At 40.0% G+C, this 18,990-nt stretch overlaps 1 protein-coding gene across 1 annotated transcript in view; it reads left to right on the top strand.

The window, feature by feature from the left end:
- The window catches only part of ablim2 (actin binding LIM protein family, member 2), a 320,054-nt gene that overhangs the window by 91,178 nt on the left and 209,886 nt on the right, over positions 1-18,990 (top strand). The window contains exon 3 of the mRNA XM_048604650.1: positions 16,570-16,753. Within this exon, the coding sequence (XP_048460607.1) occupies positions 16,570-16,753 (184 nt within the window). The remainder of the gene's footprint in view (positions 1-16,569; positions 16,754-18,990) is intronic.

The raw sequence follows: 18,990 nt of genomic DNA, 5'->3' as shown, positions 1-18,990 counted from the left end.
CATGCATGTCAAAGACAAACTTGAGATTGGCAGACATAAATTATGAGAAGTGACTGTAATTCAATTAATAAGTCATTCAGAAATGAAATTAGAAAATAAATAAACTTTGTAAACACTGAAGAAAACATGAGGAGCTGGTCTGTCAGGAAGTATTCAGAAAAAAAACACGCTAACAGAATAATAAAGGAACATTCTGAAATAGTCTAAGAGTAGGGGTATAGTTAAATTGGAAACAGACCATTTCAGGAGTGAAATTAGGAAACACGTTGATATGTAAGTAGAAGATGTTCAAAATTCCCTGCAGCAAATGGTGATTTATGCCATGTATGTTGTTAATTTTAAATCTGAAATTTTAGAATTTTATTTGCCAGATTTATTAAAGGATGTGGGATAAAGGGAATACGGACTTCATTCCCAGATCAACTATAACAGAAGGAATGGGTTCACCCAGCTAAATGACTTGTTGCTGTTTGCATGTTCCTATCTAAGTGCTAGAGTGGGCAGAAAGGTGTTCTTCATTTGTATCTTGTGAAATTATGATCATGTTCATATTGTGTTCAAAATTTAATTGTATCAGTTTACAGATGATCATGAAATATTGTGGCTATAGAAGTACAATGTGAAGGACAGCACAAAATAGTTATATTGTTGTACTTCCCGGCTGTGAGTAGCATAGTTAATAATGTTTGGAGATTACATAGTAACTCAAAATTTCATAGCTATGAACTGATGCCAGATGCTGAGACATGATATAACATCACATTGTGCCCACTGTTTTTCGTTTGTGGCTGTTGATTTTTCAGAGCTTTGAAATTGCAAACTGATCTAGCATCAGTTGAAATTTGTGGAGAATTCCAAACTCCTTATTTCCTTTGTTTTTTTATTTTCACTCCAAAGTGATCTGGATCTGATTTTTGAACTATGCTCCTTACTTCAGGGTGATCGAGAAGCAAACAGCATTTGAGCAACCTTGTGACAATCTATCATATATGCCAAAGATGCAGATCAATAACATTGTTCAGCAACAGGATAAATATCACAATTGCTTGTATTCATAATGATTTTTATTTTATGAAGATACAGGGTATAATTAAGTATGTGCAATGGAGGTCATTCACAGCAATTAGAGAACAGGTGGGAACCCCTTGGCCCACTCAAGCAATCAGCCACTTAAGGCCTCAAACTCAGTTCAGCTCACTGGTAGGTGGAATCATACTCCGGAGAGTTTCCAGCTCATCAGAGATTAGTAGTCTCCAGAATGGATGACAAGAAGTGCATCCGTAAATAGCATGGAATGTGGATTGCTGGAAAAGCTAGGGAGGTGCTAGAAGCAAGGCTGGAGGATGGCTTTAGGGAGCCTGCTGCTTTTCAATGGCAGGTCCCTTCATCCGGCACAAAATGCCTGACAAGGAGGGATCCCCGATAGGCCACTGGCAAATCTGACGGCATTTGCTGAAGGCCTTCCTGATTGATGTGCTCCTCAATGAGACCTGCTTTTAGGTGGCTTTGTAAAGGCCTAAATTAGTATTAAGGCAGAAAGCCACCTTGCCTGCCTTGAACTAGATCAGTGGTGGTCAGGAAGGCAGTGGATCCCTATCCCATACAATCCTGCCCAAGCACATCCTGCCCCACCTCCAAACTTGTGTTGGGTCAAGGATTAAATTCCATGCCTTATTTTGAGTGCAAAATTATATTTTTATTTAGCATAAAATTTGTATGTCTTTGTGATGGCATTATGTTCTGAAATCATTATATCTCTTGTACTCTGCTGAGTTAAAACCTAAGACTTTCTGCATTGTTGAGGCACTAAGTAGAAGGTAGGCAGCTAGTAGAGGAAGAGAAGAAAATTCACAAAAGTGTGATTATTACCCACTGGTATTGTCTTTGTGCTTGTTCACTAGACTGGAACATTGTCAGAGCATGTGAGCAAGTTGCCTGCTCAATCTCAATATAAATGATAAGATTAACAGGAAAAAGAGAAAATAAGAGAGGAAAGTTGGAAACATTCCTTTGAAAGAAATACAGGACTGTAATTTGCGGAGTGTCGTGCTCCTGGCATTTGGCTGAAACATCAGTCAGGTGTCTGCCCATGAAAAACTGACTGTCCTGCAACCATTTTATACTCAGAAGGTATTTTGGCTAAGGGCAAGTGAGAGTTGTCAGCCAATAGTTCCAGCATTGTCAGGTTTAGGTGGCTACCTCTGCTGGGATTAGAACCCATCTCTAAGGAAGAGGTTATATAGGCTAGAGTACAGGTACATTCACAATATCACTAGCCTCAGTGCCAGCTGTAGGTTCCAGGCTTGAGAAGCCAGAGAGTAGGATTATAGAAGACAGTATGACCTTGGAGGCTGAGGTTCTTCTGATGTGCACACAAATCATCTTGCCCAATACCAGCCTACACAGTGAAAGTACTCAGCTCCCTGTTGACTTGGGCCTTCCAACTGCTGAGAGTAAAATGTTGGAAGAGTTGGCATGAACCAATATGGGATCAATAACTCCGAAGGTGGAAAGGATTCCCAACACCTCCACTGGCCCCTGTAAAATGGTAGACAGGTCAGGCAAGCAGATAGGCTGCCACACACTGCATTTTACTTGCCACAACTGGTCTACAAATCCACAGGCAGAGGAGGGTAAAATGCAGCCCATGATTAAGAAAGAGGTAAACTGTAGGTTTAGATGCGAAAGCCTCTAGATTGGATGTTACGGTTAGGCTGTATGTATTTCGAGTCATGGGTCATTAAAAGAAGGAGACCATTCAACTCACTGAGTCCATGGTTTGTACAAAGCAAGTCTGTCATTCCCATTCCACTTTGCTAGCTCTGCACATTGATTTTCTTTAAGTGCTCTCCAAATTCCTTCTGAAATAATTGATTGTTGCCAAAAAGAAACTTCTCCTGTCTTTGCAGAATTGTTAAAATCTGATTTGTAAGTGGCTACTTTGAGCTGTTCTGATTAATTAATCTTGATTTTCAGTTGTCTAGTATCAGTCACTTCTTACGCGGGTGACTGTTGTTTACAAGGTTGGAACCATCTGTTATGGTATAAATAACAATGTAGAAAGTCGGCCTGTGTGATGTGATAAGTGACTTGCAACATACCAAGAATTACCACGTCACAGCCTCAGATAAACATTTCAGTGGTTATTCAGAAAGTAAATAGTTGTTGTCCTTTTGAATGTTATGTCCTTCAGTAAAAGGAAGAATAATCACTGATAAATGTCATATTTCCATATAGGTGAAGCAGTTTCATTCAGCCAGTGATTTATGTGTAGTCCTTTTGTCATGTTTATTGAGGAGCCTAAGAATTTCCCATGTACAATAACAGGCACTTAATTCCAATCAAGCTATTTTTAGTGTATTCCAGCTGTGACGCAAGCTTCAAAGAATTATGTACCTGGATCGCTAGGTCTCTCTGTTCTGTGTGACTAGTTTCGTCTGGGATTATGGTCAGCATGGACTGGTTGAACCAAAGGGTCTGTTTCAGTGCTGTATGACTCTATAACAGCATAAGGTATTAGATAATTATTTCAAATTAAACAATGTGTGATGGAAAAAGGCAGGAGAATGGCACTAAGTCATGATGCTCATTTTGAGAGAATGCAGACACGATGAGCCAAATGGATTCTTCCTGCACCGTCTCACTTCTGTGAGACTGTGATTCAGTGACTTTAAAAAGGAAATTAGATGATTTTAAATCTAAAGGGTCATAACAACAGAGTAAAGACAAATTTAATGGTTTAATGATGAATTTAAATGAAACTGGAATAAATCAAAGTGAGGAAAGGATTATCAAAGAGGAGAAAATTGACCTTAGAAAGAGTGTGTTCGAAACTACAGTTTAACTAATTGTATACACAATTAATAAATTCTAAATGTTCAAAGGCCACAGGCACTAATTTGTTTTCAACAGCGATAGAGTGTTTTACCAGATGTATAATGGCAGAAAAGAGATCATTGTAACAATTGTAAATGTCTAGAGATACTAACCAAACAAAGTTTGCATTAAGGGACACAGTTTAATGCTTGTATGTTCTGTGTATACCTGACTTGATGCAAGTGAGAAAGGTGACAAGAATGGTCCACAACTTACACCACTGGTGCAACATGACTGCAATGTGCTGTCTGTAGGATGCATTGTATCAATCACCAAAGTTCTGGTGACAACATCTCCCAAACCACTGCTATCTAAGCCAGTAAATGCGATAGACGTCATCACCTTCATATTCATCTCCAAGTCTAACACCATTCTGACTTGGAAATATATTGTTCTTTCATTGATACTGGGTCAAAGTACTAGAATTTGTTTTATAGAAGTACTTTGGAAATACCGTCAATGCATCAAATCTAACAATTCAATTTTAAAAATTACCACCAATAAAGTTGAATGGCATGCACAACAAAATTGGCTTTGCCATGAAACCCCATAAACCAAGAATTAAAAAAAAATGTGACAGCTGGGTCTGAGCTTGGATAGTCCTATTGATCAATCAGTCTTACTCCTTCATAGTTTGACATATTAAGATGTTCAGAATTGTTGCCTCATAGGAAGTTTTGGATTTATTTTTATGAATCTTTCTCCAATTATTAATGTTACTCCAATTTTGAATCTTGTAATGCAATGGGTTGATACAATCGTCAACATAAATCTAGCCTCTAAGCTTGTGTTTCGGGAACTGCTCATGCAACAAAGTGTGGCATGATGATTTGAGGAATGGTACCTTCTTATCAGACAAAAGCCCTTGATTTCAAATTGACTGTCTTCCTTTCATGCAATTACTGGAACAGAACATTACATTTCTCAGACTTGAAATAGGGAATTGATGCTTTGTAAGCTTTTTTTTTACGGATTTCAGACTTCAGCACCTTCAGACAATTCATTCTCAGTCATCATTTTCACCCTTCAAACCAAATTTTTGAAAAGGCTGAAAACTAATCAAAAATATCTTTGAATTGCTAAAAAGGTTGCCCCATTTTTGCTTTCACAAAGAACACCTTCATGTGTCTAGATCCCATTAATTTTTTTATTGTTTTCAACATAATTGTCACTAATTGCGAAATTACATAATCAATACAATGGGAAAAGAAACCAACTATTTTCACTTCACATTGTAACTATTTGGTTATGAAGTTCTTTTCATTTGCTCAGTTCATTGACTTGCCCTTTTTTTTATGAATCTGCAGTGTATATTTTGTACTTAACTGAGAAATGGCAACATTGTTTGAAAAATTTGCAGGAATCAAATACCTTGTGTTCTTGGTTGAAGCCACAATTCTTAAGCAATATATGATTTTAATGATTAAATATGACCTTAAGGAGTGAAACCAGTTCATCTTACAACTACTGATAAAGCATTCCCAGGTTACTGTGCAGGGCACATACAGAAGTCAGAAGCAGTTTGTAGATAACAAGGTGTAGAGCTGGATGACCACAGCAGGCCAAGCAGCATCAGAAGAGCAGGAAAGTTGACGTTTCGGGCCTAGACCCTTCTTTAGAAAGTGTAGAAGGGTCTAGGCTCGAAACTTGAGCTTTCCTGCTCCTCTGATGCTGCTTGGCCTGCTGTGTTCATCCAGCTGTACACTTTGTTATCTTAGATTCTCCAGCATCTGCAGTTCCGACTATCTCTGAAACAGTTTGTAGATGTCCCGATTCCATTGAATAGTGTCAAAATATGGGTACATTGAGGAAAAAAATGTTGGCACACTGAAGTATTTTGTTGATAAGATGTCTTAAATGAAGCCTTTGTATTGGAGGTTCGGCTATGCAAAGAAAGCCTTCACGTTTGTAAAGCACGTTCAGAATCATAGAAGAGTGATGGTACTTCAGGAGGCCATCCAGCCTATCATGTTTGCAGCAGTTTTTCAAATGAGTATCATTATCTAGTTCTGATTTCCTGCTTTTATTCCCCAATACCCTTACACATTATATTTATCCAAAGACTCATCCAATGCCCTATTGAATCACTTAATTAAACCTGCCTTCATCACACTTCCAGGCAGTACATTCCATACCCTAATTACTCACTTTCACACTTGCTTCTTTTGCAGATCACTTCACATCTACACCTTTTGTTCTTGTTCTTTTTATGAGTGGGAATGGTTTCTCCCTGTTTATTCTATCCAGACCACTCATGATTTTGAAAACCTTTATCAGGTCTCCTCTGAGCCTTCTCTCCAATGAGCACAGTCCCACCTTCTTCAATCTATCCTCACGGAAATTCCTCACCCCGGAACTATTCTTGTAAACCTCTTCTGCTTTACCTCCAATGCATTCAATCTTTCTTGTGATATGGTGCAAAGAACTCTGCACTGTATTCCAGCTGTGACGCAAGCTTCAAAGAATTATGTACCTGAATCGCTAGGTCTCTCTGTTCTGTGTGACTAGTTTCGTCTGGGATTATGGTCAGCATGGACTGGTTGAACCAAAGGGTCTGTTTCAGTGCTGTATGACTCTATAACAGCATAAGGCATTAGATAATTATTTGAAATTAAACAATGTGTGATGGAAAAAGGCAGGAGAATGGCACTAAGTCATGATGCTCATTTTGAGAGAATGCAAACACGATGAGCCAAATGGATTCTTCCTGCACCGTCTCACTTCTGTGAGACTGTGATTCAGTGACTTTAAAAAGGAAATTAGATGATTTTAAATCTAAAGGGTCATAACATCATAGAGGTCTATACCACAGAAAAATATATGAAAATAAATACTGTCCGACCTTGCTAAACTGTCTTGTGCCTTAACTAGCCTATACTTTCCATGACTTTCTAACTCACTCGCTGTCCCGTTTAAGGTTGGCCGTGCAACTCCCACACTGAGCCTTCACTGAGGATCCCACCCTCTGCCAAGTTGGTTTAAAACTTCTCAGCTGTGCTAGCAAACGTCCCTGCAAGGATGCTGGTCCCTTCAAGTTCAAATGCAACATGTCTGCTTGTACAGGTCCCACCACCTCCAAAAAACAGTCCCAATGTCCCAGAAATCTGAAACCCTCCTTCCTGCACCATCTCTCCAGCACATCTGGATGAACCTCCTATTTCCATCTCACTAGTTTGCCACATTGGAAGTAATCCAGAGATTATTCCCTTTGAGATTTTTATTAATACTTCCTAGCTCCTTAATTTCTGTTTGCAGGACTTCATTGATTTTCTACCTATGTTGTCAATACCAACATGTACAGCGATCGCTCTCTGTTTGCCCTCCCCTTTCAACTGGTCAGTGACATTCTGACCCTGGCAACAGGGAGGTAACATACCACCTGAAGTCTCTTTTGTGGCTGCAGAAATGCCTGTCCGTTCCCTTTACAGTTGAATACCGTACCACCATGGCCCTGCTGTTCTTCTTCCTCCCCTCTTGTAAAGCAGACCCATCCATGGTGCCATGAAGTTGGCTTCCACTGCTTTCCCCTGTACAGCCATCTTCCCCATCTATTAGAAAAGGGTTCTGCCATAGGAGGCTCCCGCACTATTTACTGTCGTCTGTTTTCTTGGTGGTCACCCTTTCTACCTGTTCAGTCTTCTCCTGCCATGTCACCACCTCAGAGAAAATGCTATCCATGACTTGTTCAGCATCACAGATGCTCCACAGTGGATGCCCCCAGAGCTTCAGCTCTGAAAAGTGCTTAACCAGTAGCTGCAGCTGGACACACCTCCTGCACATGCAGTCATGAAGGACAACTGAAGCTTCCATGATTTTCCACAGAACAAGCTTATCACAGGTGCAAGCTCTGACACCTTACGCCCTTTAGTTACTCCCTTTTTAAATAAAAGTGCTGATATAAGCTAATTATAATGGCCCTGAATATTTAATTTGAAAGTAAGTCAGAAAAGCTAGAAAACAGAAATATTTATCTATCAATTGCTTGCCTGTGATACTACAGTGGCGTGTTTACTCAGTGTTGCAAGACTGTTGTGGCATATCTCCCAGCTTCTTTCCCTGTAGTGGTTCAAGAACTAATTCCAACAGTGCAAAATGGGTGGAAGGCAAAAGCAAATGCAAACAAACAATCACTTTATTCCCCAACTAACCAAACCCTAGAAACTAGTGCTTGATTTTCAGCTGCACTTGTTTGCAAAGCTGCACAAAAGCTCCCTAATTTATATGTAGCTGGTCTGTTTCTACAGAACTCTGTTAATTAACTCTTGTGTATACCAAATGGAGAGTTGAAATAAACTTGATATCTTGTTCAGGAAAGCTCTGGGGCAGAATTGATGGATTGAATGATATTTTTCTGTGCTACAACACTGTATGCTTCTAAGTTTGTGCTCACTCTTGTGATACAGCCAACAGGCACCAATGTTTACTGCTATCATGATGAAATTCAAATATTCTATAGTTAAACTATGCCAAATTATGAGTGAGAGAGTTTAACCATTTATTCACAGTATACATTTTTTCATTACTCTTGAGTGCAGAATTCACCACTTTCTCATCTGTATTGTCAAAATAAAATATGACAGTGACATTCAGTAATACTTAAGATTGATCAATATTTTTATCCCAGATCTATTAAACATAATGATAGCATGATCATGTTCTGATTATTTTTCTGTGGCAGAATTTTATTAAAATGATGCATTAAAAATGTTTTAGCTTAATAAAATGGCATTCTTTATGCTCGGCTTCTTGAAACTGATGCAATGCCACAATCTGTCTTTGAAAGCTCATGTCAACTTTCCAGTTAAATTTTATACGCAATATGGCATAGTTGTATTGAACCTTCACCTCAGACTTTGGAAATCAGTTTTATTTTGTTTATTTATTCTTGACATGTAGGCTTATTCTTGACATGTAGGCTGTAATGGCTCCTTTGTACCCTATCCCTTGTAGTCATAAAGTGGTGCTAGCTGTGGGTCTTATTGATTTCCTGAAGTCCTTGTGGTAACTTTGTTTCAAAATGATATTAGGTAAGTGATGACCAAGTGATAACAAAATATCCATAAGTTAGGATGGTATGTTACTTGGGAAGGGATCTTGGAGATTATGGTATTATTGCTTATTGATGCTTCATTTCTATTCATTAGTAGTGGTGGTCAGAACTGTGGTGAGTATTTTAGTATCATGCAAACAGTGCTATTGAATTGAGTTAAATTGAAGTAAGATTGAATTTAAATGATACCCTCTGGGTGACTTGTTTTCACCACCTAATCTAGCAGCAGATTGTCCTCCAGTTGACTTATTTTTTATTCCATTGAAAGCAGTTGGCTGGCAATTACTAAAGGTGAAAATGACCCCCTGTATTTGTACTATTATTATTTCTGCCATAAATCAACTCATTGAATTATATTTGACCTTACTTTACTAAGTTGTTAATTAGGCCAATAAACAATGTTATAAGAGTATGCAATCATCTTTAGTTCTCTGCCCAAAAAGTGGTCCAACCCACAGCATGGGTAGGCTAAGGAAGCAGATCCAGAATCTGTATCAACTGTTCTGGGAGTGAACCCTGTGCTGTTGGCACCAATCATATCCACACTGGCAGTCCTGCCCGCTGAACTAATTATTGCCATAAGAAGGCAGAGCTGCTGTGGCAATGTGCACTTTTACATAAATAAAAGCTAAGTGCTGAAGAAACTCAGCAGGTCTGGCAGCATCTGTGGTAATTCTGAAGAAGTCATACTGAAGTCGAAATGTTAGCTTTGTTTCTCTGTGCACAGATGCTGTCAGGCCTGCTGAGTATTTTCCAGCATTTTCTGTTTTTAATTTCAGATTTCCGGGCATTTGCATTATTTTGCTTTTGTTTGACTGCACTTTTACAAGCCTGTTGTATCCTGGAGCTATGGATATGAAAGTACAAATTAGAAGCAAGAGTAGGCTATTTGACCCATCAAACCTTTTCTAATATCCAGTTAATCATGGCTAATCTGGTTGTGAGCTCAACTCCACTTTCATGTGATGTTGTTTAAGTTCCTAGTTTATGAAGAATCTGTCTATGCCTACCTCAATAGTATTCAATGACCTTGTCTCTACCCTACTCTGGTGAAGAGAACTTCACAGACACAATCCTTTGAGGGAAAAATATACTTTGCATCTCCAACTTAGATGGGAGACTCATTGTTTCAACACTGAGTTCACGAGTTCTAGTCTCTCCCAAAAGGGAAAATATCCTTCCTGCATCTATTCTGTCAGGTCTGCTCAGGATCTCAAGTTTCAATAAGACCACTTCTCATTTTGTAAAATCACCTTTTAAAGCCTTCACTGGAAGTATTGCATAAAATAAACTACTGACTAAACATAACTAAAATTACTAACTAATCTTTTGTAGGCAACTGACACTTTAAACTACTTTTTTTAATTTCTCGCACTCTACAGAATTACATTTCAAAAGCAAACAGTCCCCCATTGCATGGGCCCAAGCTACGCCTGCCTCTTTGTAGGTTACGTGGAACAATCCCTCTTCCGTACCTACACCGGCCCTAAACCCCACCTCTTCCTCCGTTACATTGATGACTGTATCGGTGCCGCCTCGTGCTCCCACGAGGAGCTCGAACAGTTCATACACTTCACTAACACCTTCCACCCCAACCTTAAATTTACCTGGACCATCTCTAACACCTCTCTCCCTTTCCTGGACCTCTCTGTCTCCATATCGGGCAACCACCTCGAAACCGATATTCATTTCAAGCCCACCGACTCCCACAGCTACCTAGAATACTCCTCCTCCCACCCACCTTCCTGCAAAAATGCTATCCCCTATTCCCAATTCCTTCGCCTCCGCCGCATCTGCTCCCAGGATGAGGCATTCCACTCCCGTACATCTCAGTTGTCCGCGTTTTTCAAGGACCGTAACTTCCCCTCCTCGGTGGTCGAGAACGCCCTCAACCGTGTCTCCCACATCTCCCGCACCTCATCCCTCACACCCCGTCCACGCAATAAAAACCAAAAAAGAATCCCCCTCGTCCTCACGTACCACCCCACCAACCTCCGGATCCAACGCATCATCCTCCGACACTTCCGCCATCTGCAATCCGACCCCACCACCAAAGACATCTTTCCCTCCCCACCTTTATCTGCTTTCCGGAGGGACAACTCTCTCCGTGACTCCCTTGTCCGCTCCACACTCCCCTCCAGCTCCACCACACCCGGCACTTTTCCCTGCAACCGCAGGAAGTGCTACACCTGCCCCCATACCTCCTCCCTCACCCCCATCCCAGGCCCCAAGAAGACTTTCCACATCAAGCAGATGTTCACCTGCACATCTGCCAATGTGGTATACTGCATCCGCTGTACCCGGTGTGGCTTCCTCTACATCGGGGAAACCAAGCGGAGACTCGGGGACCGCTTTGCAGAACACTTACGCTCGGTTCGCAACAAACAACTGCACCTCCCAGTCGCGAACCATTTCAACTCCCCCTCCCATTCCTCAGACGACATGTCCATCCTGGGCCTCCTGCAGTGCCACAACGATGCCACCCGAAGGTTGCAGGAACAGCAACTCATATTCCGCTTGGGAACCCTGCAGCCCAATGGTATCAATGTGGATTTCACAAGTTTCAAAATCTCCCCTCCCCCCACCGCATCCCAAAACCAGTCCAACTCGTCCCTGTCTCCCTAACCTGTTCTTCCTCCCACCTATCCCCTCCTCCCACCCCAAGCCGCACCTCCATCTCCTACCGACCAACCTCATCCCGCCCCCTTGACCTGTCCGTCCTCCCTGGACTGACCTATCCCCTTCCTAACTCCCTACCTACACTCACCTTTCCTGGCCCCATCCCCGCCTCTTCAACCTGTTTGTTTCCTCTCCACCTATCCTCTCCTCTATCCCTCTTCTATCCGCCTCCCACTCTCTCCCTATTTATTTCAAAACCCCCTTCCCCTCCCCCTTTTCTGATGAAGGGTCTAGGCCCGAAACGTCAGCCTCTCTGCTCCTATGATGCTGCTTGGCCTGCTGTGTTCATCCAGCCCTGCATCTTGTTGTCTCGGAGTCCCCCATTGCTCCCAGCTTTCAGTAGTTTATGGTATTTCTGTTCTTTGTAGTATTAATTCTGAGTGAACTTTTTATTCTTATAAACTTCAGTGGATACAGGCTCCATTTGTCTCACCTTTCCTCAAAAAATTAATCCACTCTTCACCCTCAATTCAGTGAACCTTCTCTGCACTGTTTCTGATACAACTATATTCTTAAATAAGGTGACCAAATTTCTATGCAATACTCCCTGTGTGGATGCACCAATACCCTGTATTATGGTAGTAATATTTTGTGTTCCCTTCCCTTTGTAGTAAACAATAACATGCAATCTTCCTTCATAATCCCTTGCTGTATCTGCATATTAACTTTTGGTATTTGTGTGACAGGATACCTAGATCCCTCTGTACTTCAGGTTTCTGCAATTCTCGCTCTCTTTCTCTCCACTTAACGAATATGCTGCTTGTCTATTGTACAACCAAAGTGGACATGTTCATATTTTTAAAAAATTATGCTCCATCTGCCAACTTTTTGTCTAATCATTAATCTTGCTTCATCCTTTTGCAAACTCCTTATGTCCTCTCTTTACTACATATCTTTGTGCTGGTAACAAAAAATCGTGATCATAATGGCACCAATTAGCACTGAGTTGCAGTAGTCCCAGAGGACCACTTTCTCATTATAAAGAGATGACTGGTGATGATTTAACCTTAGGGTCACCATGCTTCAGGTGAGGGGCAGGTTTGAGAAACAGGACCTTCATGGTCACCTCAGCCAGCACAGGAATTGAACCCGTGCTGTTAACTTCACTTTGCATTGCAAACCAGTTGTCCACCCAACCGAATTAACCAACCACAACCAATTAACATAGATGTGTGTTGGAAGGATTTACAAGTTGGCACTCAACCTGTTTGGGCACATTCTAAATGCATTTTCAACAGTCAAGTAGTTCTGTAATGGTCCTTGAACCAGGAGATTTTGGTTCAAGCGGGCCATTGCCTCTCAAAACCTCCTCAAAAAAGTATGTATTAGAACACGCAAAATTACAGTATCCAGGCCACATAACTAGGACTTTCCGTTTTGTAGCCCCTGTAAATGATGCAGCTTCAACTTAGAACAGAGACTGGTGATACTAAACTCCAGAGAACATCAAGTGTAGGCCTAAAATTTGAATCATACAGTAGAGAAGAGGCTTTTCAGCTCATCAAGTCTGAACTGCCAAAAGTACACTATTACCTACACAGGTCCCACTTTCCTGCACTAGGCCCATACCCTTGAACGTTGTGACACTTAAGTGTTCATCCACGTACTTTTAAATTACTTTTTATGCACCAAAATTTGTAATGTCATACTTTTGCTTTCATTTCAGGACTGCAAACCATCAGCTTATGCCCTTCAAACAATAAGTATGAGGAGGTCATGGACATTCTTGTTCCATCTGATGAAGTGCTTTTATTGATTCCTTCCTTCCACAAGCTCATTTGGTTCAATATTCTCCGATGTTCCAACCTCTGTCCTAGCCCAAACTTGCAACTTTCTCAAGGTTCACCAACTAAATATTGGGAAAAATGAAGCCATTGTTTGTGATTGCTGTTTCAAATGCTGTTCCCTAGCTACTAACTCCTCTTTCCCTGACAACTGTCAGTGAATAAGCCAGTCTGTCCACAACCATGGTGTCGCCTTTGACGAGGAAGTGAACTTCCAACCTTATATTCATGCCGACACAAAAGGACCTTATTCTCACTCTGTCTCATTGCATGAATTTGTCTTGTCTCAGCTCATTTTCTGAAACCCTCATTCATGTCTTTGTTACCTTAAGATTTGATAAACACACTACCCTCCTGGCTGCTCTCCCATTTTCAGCCCTCTGTAAACATGAGGCCATCCAAAATTCTGCTGGCCTTCTGTGAGGTCGCACTAAGTCCCACTCACTTATATCTCCCTGTGTTTATCAACCTAGATTGGCTCCCAGTCTGGAAATATTTTGATTTTAAAATACACGTCCCTGACATGGCCTCACTTCTCTCTCTCTGTGAAATCTGTTCTATCCCAGCAATGCTCGAAAATATCCTGGCTGCTTTAATTCTGGCCTTTTGAGAGTCTCTGTTTTTAATTGTTTTATGCAGTCAGACCATAGACTCGTAGCAAAATTAAAGAGGCTGGTTAAAGTGGGAGCCCTTGAAACCATTAATGTGAATGATTGGGCCACATCTATCATACTAGTGATGAAGAAAGATTGATCTTTCTTCACAGTATGCATCTGTGATGGTCTTAAGGCCTGTATTAATCTGGTATTGTGTGCTGAGCAGAACACTTTGCCCTTAATCAATAACCTATTTGTTGGACTGGCTGGAGGTCAGGCTTGACTTAGTGCAATTTTATTGACAAGATATCTCCAAATGAATGTAGATTCTCAGTCACAGAAATACTTGATGATTATAACACATAAATGATTAATCAAGTACAAGAGACTTCCATTTGGAATCACATCTGCGCCTCAGTAATTCCAGTGTGCCATGGATCAGAATTTAAGTGGATAGGATGGAGTCCAGTGTTCTCTGGACAATATTTTACTCAGGAGTAGAATCTAGAAAAGAGTATATCCACAATTTAGATGCTATTCCGCAGAGACTTGAAGATTATAGTGCAAGAAGGAGAAAAGACATAAATGATTGTTAATATCATAAATGCCTTCATTGGGAGGAATGTTGTGTACTTGAGTAAGTATTTTGGACTGGCACACTGAGTCTGATCACGTGACTTCATGAAACATTGTGGGCCATTTTGGAGGCAAACAGTTCAGTCTAACTTAGTGTCTGTAGAGCAGGTATCTCTTCAGTAAAGCTCCTGCTGTTATTAAACACTTTGGCTTCCTATCCTTCGTGAAACGACACAGTTATGTCATATGAATTGGTTCTATAATGCTGCAGTGAAGTGTCTTGAGATATTTTATTCAGTTATTCCTGTGTATCTGCAATGGTTCCGTTCCTAAGAACCTCACAAATGATGAAATTCACGAGTGTGAAGCTTGTTAAAAAGGCATTAAAATCATAAAAAAAGTATTGTGGATATGTGATTTTTGCTAGCGGATGTTGATTTTTGTTGTTACTTACATTTTGGTAAGAATAGGTGAATTCATGACTTTGCAGATACAGAGGATTTACTTTATATTAAATCCTCTTTTATTAATGAAATCACAGGAAGTTCTACTGCCTTTTGTCTTTGCCACTTTGTTACAAAATTTGAAACCAAAACAATTGATGTCTTTGTCATGTAATCAAACTTTACACTATTTGGGAAAGAAGAGATTACTTCATGGTGATGCTTTTGATTCAGAGTTTTGCAAATGTAACACATTCATCTATGTGATTTTTCACCATATTCTCATCTAAGATTTTGGAGTAGATTTGTAGCTGGGGTTGTGGGTGTTGAGGTTGGTTGGCTCGCGGAGCTGGTTTGTTGTTCCGCAGACGTTTCGTTACCGTGCTGGGTAACATCATCAGTGCAGCCTCTGATGAAGCACCGGTGTGTTTTCCCACCTGGTTTTTAAACTCTGGAGTCGGTTGAGCTGGATTGCCTCACTTCCAGTTTTCCTTCGTAGTGGAGTGTATATGGGGTTGCGTTCTATGTGTTTATTGATAGCTTTCTTTGTGGAGTACCAGGCTTCTAGGAATTCCCGTGCCTGTCTCTGCTTAGCTTGTCCCAGGATTTTGGTGTTGTCCCAGTCGAATTGGTGGTTCTCCTTATCCATGTGGATAGAGATGAGTGAGTATTGGTCGTGTCTTTTTGTAGCCAGTTGGTGTTCGTGTACCCTTGTTGTTAGTTTCCTTCCTGTTTGTCCGATGTAGTGTTTCTCACAGTCTCTGCAGGGAATCTTATAGATGACATTAGTCCCATTCTCATCATTGAAGAAGATGCTTATTGCAGTACATATTAATGTATCAGAATCTGTGATATAATAAATTTTATTGTGTTTATCTTCACTGATTGAAAATAGAATGTACTATAGTAATATGTAGAAATAATAATAGAAATATAGGAGATAGGAGTAGGCTGTTTGATTCCGTCAAACCTGCACTGCTATTCAGTATGATCATGACAGCTATTTTGTGCTGCAATCTCATTTTATGTAGAATATTAGTGTCTTTGGGAGTGGGGAATTACACTATCCAGTCATCTAATTTTTCCTAATTTGTTTTACTTGCAGGCCATGTATCTGGCTAATTGGGAATTGATGTTTTAGATCGGGTAAATAACTATTGATGATGTCTTACTGCTCTTCCTGTCTGTGGGGAAATAGAGGTGGAATTAAAAATTCAGTTTCAACGGTTATAAAATCAAACAGTACCAAAAACAGTTTCAACTGATTTCCTTGTCCTAGGAGTATAAAGTTAATGCTGTATAATGTGTTATTACATCAGTCATATTATAAATTTAAGGTACAGTGACAGCCATTGCATATGTTTCCAGTTATCTCTCTTGTCTGATTGTTTTATTGTGTATCTTGGATGACCAAAGGTCACTAGGTCAATTGTGTTGCTCTTAGGTTTCATTCCTACCCTCTTTTAGATCACAGATTCTTACAACTGGAAAAATTAAGAGTTCAGAATTGTGTTAAGTATATCTTAATACCTGGACTCAAGCTCACCTTTTTGCTTTTGTTCCAGTATGTGGATGTGACTTGGCCGAGGGTGGATTTTTTGTGAGGCAAGAGGAATACATCTGTACTTCTGACTATCAGAGGCTGTACGGAACACGTTGCTTCAGCTGTAATGAATTTATTGAAGGTGAAGTGGTTTCAGCTCTGGGAAAAACTTACCATCCAAAGTGCTTCGTTTGTGCTGTTTGCAGGTAAGGAAATACGTTTTTTCAGAATGATAGTAATGTGAAGGCCTAAAGGAACAGGGTTGTTTCTAATTATTAAAGCCTCATAAAACAATCAAATGGTACAACTTAGCACAAGTATTGAGTTGTACTCATCCTGCAACTCTGCTAGTTATGTTGCAGATGTTTGTGGAGTCAAGGAAGGTTCTATGATTTTGTAGCATTTGGTGGGTAGGGACATATTTGGGATCATCTATCCTCAACTAGTTTAAAACGTCCACATGAGTACACTAGAGTGAGTTAGCAAGGAGGGCTGGTGGAGATATCCTTATGGTTGTACCACATTTACTATGAGGAACCCTTCTACTCCACAGTTACCTAAACCTTAGATCAATCCTAGATTGGACTAGTACCTCAGAAAAACAAATTAAAATGGCCCAGCAGAAGAACGAAATGGAAGAAGAACTTCAAAAGCTATGAATGGGCACCTGCTATATAACATCAGTCAGACCTGGATGTTGGCTTTGTGTTAACAGCTGCTCAAAGCTTAAGTACTAACAGTTCTAATATCTTGATTATGTATTGCGGATAACATACAAAAAAAAAGTTAATTAAGCTTGTACTTTATAGAAAATAGGGTAATGTAATAAACCAAGGGCCTGAAGTGCGCTCCCACTAGTACAGATGGTCTGACTTGGTACCTTTACAATAGCAATCTGGATACCTGGCCAAGATGGTGGAGTGTAAAGGACAATATCACTAAAATTGGCTACTTTGGGATAGGCCACAAGCCAAAGTGGGGAACTGTATTGGGAATTAAATAAAATCTTTATAAAAGGGATAATAACAGCAGTAAGACAACACCTTATAAGGTAGTACTGTTAGCCACATTTGAACCTTGAGCATCATCCCAAGGGTCACATCAGTAGAAATGACTGGCGAGGAACCTTGTACATCAAAAATCTTGTATGAGGCCTGGGAACAGACTGGAGAGTTTAAATACATTCCTGTAGATAGGTTTGAGAAAGACCTAGGATGGAAGATTTCTCTGTATTCAACAAGAATGAAACATAAACAAGTGTGTGTATGCAGGTCTATAAAGGTTGATAGCTCGATGTATATATGGGACAGAGCCAGGAAGATTCAGATTGAGTATCACATAGAATTCTGTTTAGGCAAAGGCAGACACTCTTTCTGAGGTTATTTGAACAAACACAAAGTTAATGAGCATACTTGAGTCCTCTTGTGGTCTGTGCAGGAGTTTATCCACAACAGCTGAATGGCAGAAGTGGACTTACTAGATATACCCCTGTCCTTCATGCACTAAACCCTGAAGAAGAGCACAAGCACAGAAACGCTGACCAAATCATTTCCCCTCCTCCTAGCCCTAGCCAGCTCCCATTAGTTCCATTGGACAAGTTATAATTACATGTATATACAGTTAGAGTTTTAATTTAGGAAAGTCATGAATTCATGACAATTTACAATTTTGGACATACCACAAATCTTTCTAGATATCCTATTGCATGTCTGTGGTATATATAAGTAATTATCACAAATTAGTTGGTATTGCAAAGGTCTATTTTGGAGTGTTATTCAAGATCATACATTCTTTGTGTATCAGGGATTTTAGTGTTTTACCATTCTTGTTTATGTCTCAATAAGACCTAAGACAACTTATTCATAAATAGGTCAGCTTTTATATCAAGGTATTAGTCCAATATTTTATATATAGATATGTTGCTGAAAAATGAGTAAATATAGTTAATATTCAATTTAAGTCATGTCTCATTATCATCGGACAACAATAATAAATCTGTAACCTTATGCTAGTTATCTGACTCATTCGATTCACTATTTAGAACTTATTTTGCTGTGTTTTTGTGGTTGCTAAGCAACAGTCCAGCTCCTGAAATGTTGTAACAATGTACGCAGGCTGAGAGCAGCAAACTCTGCATTGGAGCTGGTCATGTTAGTCATTTTTCTTATCATGATTTTTATATGAATTTTTATGTTCATCGTAGTGAGGCAAAATTGGGATATGGAATAACTTTCTCTTTTGGTTCTCAATGGTCTGAGAAGAAAATGTAAGAGGTTGCTTTCTCATGGTGATCAGCAGTAAAAGAAGCATCAAATCATGACAGAGGTGGCATCCAAGGTGAATTGTTGTTCCTGGCACTAGGTACTTCATTTAAGAATCAATATTCATTAGATACGTTCAGAGATAGTAGGAACTGCAGATGCTGGAGAATCTGCGATAACAA

The sequence above is a fragment of the Rhincodon typus genome, chromosome 1 (assembly GCF_021869965.1).
Source record: "Rhincodon typus isolate 14 chromosome 1, sRhiTyp1.1, whole genome shotgun sequence".
NCBI classification, from domain to species: domain Eukaryota; kingdom Metazoa; phylum Chordata; class Chondrichthyes; order Orectolobiformes; family Rhincodontidae; genus Rhincodon; species Rhincodon typus.
The sequence above is the reverse complement of the archived record's forward strand: the minus strand, read 5'-3'. Positions and strand labels throughout refer to the sequence as shown.